Source organism: Montipora foliosa, chromosome 7, assembly GCF_036669935.1.
Source record: "Montipora foliosa isolate CH-2021 chromosome 7, ASM3666993v2, whole genome shotgun sequence".
Classification (NCBI taxonomy): domain Eukaryota; kingdom Metazoa; phylum Cnidaria; class Anthozoa; order Scleractinia; family Acroporidae; genus Montipora; species Montipora foliosa.
Window position 1 is genome coordinate 10,855,477 of NC_090875.1, and position 7,584 is coordinate 10,863,060.

Genomic DNA, 7,584 nt, shown 5'->3' on the forward strand with positions numbered 1-7,584 from the left:
TGCTACGTCACCAAAAGCTCTTGACAGTCGATGCTCTTCGTGTTCTTGCATTTTTCGCTGGTTTCAAACCAGGTTTGACATAGTATAGCTGTGGTCAGGACACACTTGTGGCTACGTAGTTATTCAAGTCAAGCATTGGAGGGATATAAACTTAAAGCTGAGTGTTCATTGTTAATTACTGGGTTGCCGTATGGCAATCCCAGTCAGAAAATGGGTAGATAATTATTATTTTTTTTATTTTCCGTGTAGGTAAAAGTCTTGCCTGTCACTTCCCTGGTAAGAGGTGTCTTTGTGCATAGAGCCCTCTGCGCGTATTTTCTTAGGATTGAGGGTAGTGGAAATGCGTAGATTTCTCTGGTGGAGACAGGAGAATCATTAACTTAGCCTACAATGGCGTCGAAAGTCATGTAACGCGAATGGCGTTTTAGTGGATCTTTGAATAAAATATACCCTTATGAAGCTCAATAATGGAAAATCAGTTGGATAAAACAGGCAGGCGGTGAAAAAACAAATACCTGGAATCGTAAAAGCGACGAGTAATGGACTTCGACAACAATCTATCGCCCGTCGAGCAGAAATCAAAGTGAGCTGTATCTACCTGAAGTACATGGTAATTTGACACGATTGAGTTTCTTGTCTTCTCGCACGCAATGAAATAGAAAGAGGTTTTCGCCTCCAAGAGCAAATATGTTGTTTGTTTCAATAAATTTTTCGCTGGAAAAGGATTCTGTGGTATTTTCTGCCTTTGTGAATTATAATATCATGTTGTGTATTGAATTTTCGAGCTTAAGGTTGAAATGTGATATGGGAGAAGTTTTTTAGTATTGCTCTGTAAACAGGAAGGGTTCACAGGCCTGTTGGAAGCGTGCTTGAGTTTCAACAAAATGAGCCCCAAAATAAGTGAAAAATTGTGACGCAGATGAATAATAAAGTAGCTGCTATTTCCAAAATGATGGAATTACCTGGTGATAAATAACGTCGTACGCGTCTTGGAGAGTAAATTTTGACTTTGCATAAACAAGAGTTGGGCGATTGTGATCTTTATTTTGACTTCGCTCATTTCATTGTCAAACTTTATAACACTTGGCAGAAAAAGAAACTTACAAAAACCCGATATCTTGCCATCATTTGACACAGATACTTTACTGTTTGGCGAGTCAACATGCCGCGGTAACTTAATCACGGCGCCCACTGAATTCCGGCATGTCACTTTCGATTTTGCGATTTATTTGAACGTAGCAAAAATCTCCCAAAATGTTTGTCGCTGATCGTAACTTTTGATATTCTATATTCATGGTTCAAAATTAATGTTGTTTTCATGTCGTAAATATTTTATTCTCGATCGACTGTCCCGGAAACTTCCTTCTGCTCTTTCTAAAAACTGTGTATCAATAGTTATTTGCTTTTGCATCAATATTTGTTTTGCATAAAGCAAGCTAACAAAATCTGTACTTTGCTCAGTTCGCATTTGTTAACGTTAATAGTATTTTCGGTCAGATGCTTGTGTTTTATCTGGGATTTATTCTTTTGGTCTCCCATCCTGACACTAACCCCGCCCGAAGGGGCTTAACTTCAGTGAATTTTAGTATTACAAAGCAGTCAGCTGCTCAGAGGGCACACTTGTGGTGAAAAGAAGTTGTGAGGGAACTTGAAAATTATCAACATGTCAGCCCAGAAGCCAATGTTTCTCGCTTCTCCTTTATTTGTTATTCTTCGGAGACTGGAATGCTGTATTTCAATAACACACAATTCAGCGCCTTCTGATTTTCTGTAACACGTACCACAGGCAACCCAGTGTATGCTTCACGGAAGCATCTCGTTTGTTAATTGCTGCTCTTTGCTGTGAATTGCAATATTTCCTGTAAGTCTTAAGATTTTTAATTTTGAATCTACTAAGGTTTTTTTTTTTCTTTTTTGCTTACTTTACAAAACTATATTATTTACACTACTCACAATACAATACTCAATTTACAATAAACTATTTACATCCTTGCAATACAAAAAAAAACCCCGTTGAATTCCTGAATTTTTCATTGAAAAAAACATATAACGAAATTAACATCTACCTTTAAGTAGGACTATAACTCCTACTTTATCCTCCTATTTACACGGCTATTAAGTATACAAAAGTTGTTTAAGAGTTACACTAAACATCGGCTTTGAATTCATGCAAATATTAATTGCAGCTGAAAAACAAGGAGAAGATTACGTTAGAATTGGATTGTACAAAAGAACATCGACGGTAGAAGGAAGAAGGAAAACAAAAAAAACATACAACGAAATTAACATCTACCTTTAAGTAGGACTATAACTCCTACTTTATCCTCCTATTTACACGGCTATCAACTATACAAAAGGTGTTTAAGAGTTACACTAAACATGGGCTTTAAAATCATGCAAATATTAATTGCAGCTAAAAAACAAGGAGAAGATTACCCTAGAATTGGATTGTACAAAATAACATCAACGGTAGAAGGAAGAAGGAAAACAAAAACAAAAAAAAAAGAAAAAAAAAAAAGAAAAAGGGAGGAAGAGAAAGAGAGATAAAAGGGGAAGATAAATAACTAAGTTGATATTTATAATTGTTGACTCTGTAACTAGTGCCTTTCATTCCTATTAACATCGTTGCTTCGGCTACTCAGAAAGTTTTTCAAAAATATATTTATGCTTAAGTTTAACTATAAATTCATTTGCTGATATCTCGCCATGCATTAATTTCTGATTGTACAAATAATAATTGGCATAAAAAAAGGTGAAGTTTAACTTTCTGATAATGTTCGATTCCTTGCTTGAGGTGTCAACTTTCATGCCAAAAATTAATTCAGTTGGTGAAAGACTGACGGAGGTGACATTTTCTTTGTTGAAACATTTTATTACCTCTAAAAAGAATAATTAGCTCCAATTACAGCTATGGAAAGTGTGAATTATGGAATCATTCATTTTACAATATGGACACTTTGCGTCCTCCGCCTTTCCAAAGAGGAATAGCTCCTTCTTGGTGACTACTATTCTATGTAAAAGTTTGAAATAAAATTCCTTAAGTTTGTTATCTTTACAAACACATTTCACGCGGCGAAAAAAAAGTTTTCAAAGATGCTTGATCAAGTTGCAGATCTCTTTCCCATTTAGAAATAGCCTTCAGCTCAATTGGTTCTTTACTTATGAGAAGCCAATAATAGTCTCTATTTTTCATTTTGGTTAAATTTAAAGAGATCTCTGGGGAAAACTGAAACATGTTATTTAACATCAGATCTGATCTGTCCGTGGGGTTAGCCCTCGCACTTTCTGTAAACACGGAATCGAATTAGGTTGGAGAAAATTTGGCCACCAAAGGTGACGAACTTTATTTTTAAGATCTGCCAATATTCAATATAAAAAAGAACTAATATCGCATGATGATCTAGCACACGCAGACAACCTGAACTCCATAGGTGTCATGTAAGAGCCTAACACAATCGTCAATAGCTGAGCAAACATGTAAAGGGTCAGAGTCTGTTAAATCCTTGGAACCCAACTGCATTATAACAATCTCCGGTCGAAAAGACTGGATAAAGACTGGCCACCGAGTCCGTGCCATTTTATCAAAGTATAGCCTGCGTAGCAAGCGTTCCTGTTGGACAGAAGAGCTTTGAAACGATTTTCCGCAAACTGGCCGCGCGAAAGTTGGGGAAAGAGACTGGGGGAACGCTTGCAAGAAGACCCCCTATTTCTGAAAAACGCCCACTTTTTAATGGTTGACTTGACACACGCTGATTGACGTCTTATTAACAAATTAGCCAATAACAGATAATCGTGTTAACACAAGTTGACTTCCGTCCAAACAATCCGAGGCACCGAGGAATCGAAACACACCCAAGCGATCGATGCAGAATTTGCTAGCGTGATTTTTAAAGTTAAATTTGTAACGGCAGTTTCTCAGCCGGGTACGACTGGTCATGTTTCTTCTGAGAATTTGTTTAAACCCTCGAAAACAAAGGAAACTTACGGACAAATTGTAGCTGATATTTGCAGAGCGGTTGGAAAGAAGCTGTCGAAAACAACAGCCAATTTTCAGTACGTGTAAGCAACCCGTGCTCTCGTAAAATACGAAATTTAGAAAGATAACTTGTACAGAGTTCGATGGGTAGTAAGGCCGTTAAATGAAAAAAATCCACAAAAACTGACAATGAAACCATTTAAGAGGTTTTAGTTTAAAACTAGCGACGATTTCAGTGCGACTTGCTGGATATTTCTTGGTGAAATCGTCACGAAATCGTAGATGAAATAGCAAGTTAAGGTGCGTTAAAAAATCACATGACTGTACAAAGGAGCCACTTTCTTCTCACAATAAGAGAAGATTTAACGGGAGAGCTGCGTAAATGTCTTCATCTTGTCTCAATCCATGACATAGGACTCAAGATTACATTAGGCAAGGTAAGCAGAGAATTTGACGAGTACAGTTTATTTCCTTGATCCTGAAACATATGGATTCTGAATAGTTCGCAAGCATTTTATTAATTCATCCTGCGTAAATATAAAGTATCTTTTGCAAGCGAACGAAAAGCCTACTTCAGTCCAGCAAAATGTTCGTCAAGAATAAGTACGGCCAAAGCTTTGTTAAATAACGAACCTTTTGTTTTTAGTGAATTATAGAGACGCTCAATTGCCCACAGCGGCTTCAGCTGACCCGTAAATAATACTGAATTTTCCTTGACGGATATCGTCCGAGCAGTCCAGATTGTCATTTAAATCACAGGCTGTCATTTCCATATAATTTACCTCAACCATTTACTGTGATCGCGTATGAAGGTTTGAAATGGAGAAACCACGATGATACTCGAGCAGCCTGTTCTTGGTTTTCTTTTAAATGTTGAACCGAATTCTGTTGGCAAAACGGCCATTACATCTATACAGTTAAAGAGATTGCGCATTGACAGTTCTTGTTCCCTTTTCAATGTAAAACCGAGAACCGATTCGCTTAGCTCGAACACACGATTCAAATCCTTTCACATCTTCTGCCATTGTCTTTGTCACGCTAGAACTAACAAGAAACATTTTGGTCGAAAATTTGTCACCTGTCAATCATTGTGACTGTGCTGCACCAATCAGAAGCCCCCGTTCGTGGGCGAACGGGTTTTTCAAAAATAAAGAATTAGACAAAGGTAGCTTACCTGCAGGATAATTATGATTCTCCAAGTATAATGCCTTGATTAGCCTGCGTAGCAAGCGTTCCTTTTCGATAGAAGAGCTACGAAACGATTTTCCAGAAACTGGCCGCGCGAAAGTTGGTGCATAATACTGAGGGAACGCTTGCAAGAAGACCCCCTATTCTCCGTCGTATAATGCTAAGCACTGCAGGATTCATTATGCACATTTTCGCCACTAGTTTCCAGGCCATCACGGTTCAAAGCAATTCTTATGCAAATTTGCCCCTTATAAAAGGGCAGTGTGAAGCGTGACAAGTGTCTTTTGAGCGGGCAAAGTGTGAAAGTCACGGTACCGGGCGGGAAAACCAATGGTCCCACGGTAAGAGTTGGCATCCCAAACGCATAAGGGTGGGAGCTGAATCCCTGATGCTACGCATTATACTTGGAGAATCATAATTATCCTGCAGGTAAGCTACCTTTGTCTTTATTCTCCGTCCTATAATGGTACGCACTGCAGGATTCATTATGCACTGTTCAAAGCAGAGTGACTTGAGCACCAAAAACACAACGTGACAAATCATTGCACACGTGTTCATTCAATAATTCGACACATCGAACTATAGGTTATCCAAAACCGCACTGGCAAATAAATTACAAGGAGTTACGTCTTTCTTATAATACTTAAAGTGCCCCTGTGGCCAAAAAATCAATTCATATTTTTCTTTGGATTTCAAAACTATGTTAACAAAACACTAAGTGACCCACGTTTTAAGCCTTGATTTCAGAAAGACACCTCTTTATTTTAACTGTAATTTTCCTATTTAATGGTCCGCCATTACTAACATTATGTTCTCGAGAGAGCTGGATCGGGGAGAAAATGACGTCAAAGGCTCACTAGTTTAAGAATGCAATACGTGTGTACGCCGCAGAATTAATATGCAGCACGGGGGTTTTGGGCTTTCAGACTTTTAAACTCACGCTTTGCATATATAATAAGCTGCGTTCACAGGCTGTAATTTTAAGCTAGTGAGCCTCTGACGTCACTTTTCCCTGGATCCAACCGTCTGAGGTCCAATCGGCCAGTTTTGAACGTGGGTAATGGCGGACCGTGAAATCCAAAACTTACACTCAAAGAAAACGGCCTTTGGATAAAAATCAAAGCTCAAAATTTTGCCAGTCAGGTGTTAAGCAAACACATTTTCAAAATCTGAAAGAAAAAAGGAAGTGCTTTTTTTGATCACAGGGGCACTTTAAAGAAAGTACCAGAATTCTTCCAATCTGCGGTACTCAATATAGTGTCCAGGGGAACCCCCAAGCGGCTTGCTTTCGACGTAGAAGCGCTTTGAAAGCTGTGACCTGTGTAAACGGACGAATCAATTCCCGCCAAACTGAGAACAATTTTGAGCCATCTAGACAGCGAGGAACTTCCAACCGCCTTGAATGGTGAGCACAGCGAGATGAAGATTGAATCTGTACCGATGGAATTCCTTACTGACTCCGTTCGGCTAATATACGTCTGGAGAGTAGTGTGTGGACAGAGCCTACCATTCGACGTGTTCTTTGGTACCATGATTGATGTTGAGCTCTTTCCTGCTCGAGATATTTTTAACAGACTTGACACACAGAATCTCGTTCCATCCTCCTCCACTGACATAACCTTTAACGTCAGCGCTGCCAGAGCCTGACTTCTCTGAGCTGAGACCAGACCAATAAGAGCCACAGTTTTGAATGACAGATGCTTCATCTGTAGTGTTTCCAACGGATGCCAGTTCTCCAAAAACTTTAACACAATGTTTACATCCCAAGTGCCATTATACCTCGGAACTGGGGGGCGCACGTTAAACATGCCCTTCAGCAGTCGAACTATCAGTGGGTGTTCTCCAATAGGTCGTCCGTTTACCGGAACCAACATTCCCGACAGACCTGAACGGTAAGAGTTCACTGTGCTGTACGATTTGCCTTCGCCAAACTGGTCAGACAAAAAGTCACACACCGTCCCTAGAGTCGCTTGTACAGGATCTCTCGTCCTTTGCTTACACCAGCCAATAAAGCACGACCACGCCGCCGAGTACTGCTTCCCTGTGCCGGCTCTCCACGACTGCAAGATGTATGTGGCTGCCCTTGAAGAAATTCCTTCACCTTCCAATCGACTCCTGATAAATTCCACGCGGCTAGGCGAAGAGACTTCCTCAGCGGATGCAGCTGCCCTGACTGGGGCAGGCTCATCAGCGTGTGCCACTGGGGTAACAGAAGTGGTCGGTTGATTACCATCTCCAATATTAGAGGAAACCAGTTGGCCGTCGGCCAATCTGGAATTATCACAACCGCGCTTGGGACTTCCTCCACTTTCAGTTTCTGCAACACTTTGCCCAGTAGGCTAAAAGGAGGAAACAAATAAGGTTTCAAACAAGACCAAACTACCGAAAACGCGTCCACCGCCCACGCGCCTGGGTCTGGT

General features: G+C 40.0%; 2 protein-coding genes across 2 annotated transcripts in view; both read right to left on the reverse strand.

Annotated features, from left to right (window-relative positions):
- The window catches only part of LOC138010423 (peroxidasin homolog), a 55,688-nt gene that overhangs the window by 22,683 nt on the left and 25,421 nt on the right, over positions 1-7,584 (reverse strand). The gene's annotated exons all lie outside the window — the stretch shown is intronic.
- LOC138009905 (uncharacterized) overlaps positions 6,364-7,584 on the reverse strand; it is a 2,061-nt gene continuing 840 nt past the window's right edge. The window contains exon 2 of the mRNA XM_068856891.1: positions 6,364-7,503. Within this exon, the coding sequence (XP_068712992.1) occupies positions 6,364-7,503 (1,140 nt within the window). The remainder of the gene's footprint in view (positions 7,504-7,584) is intronic.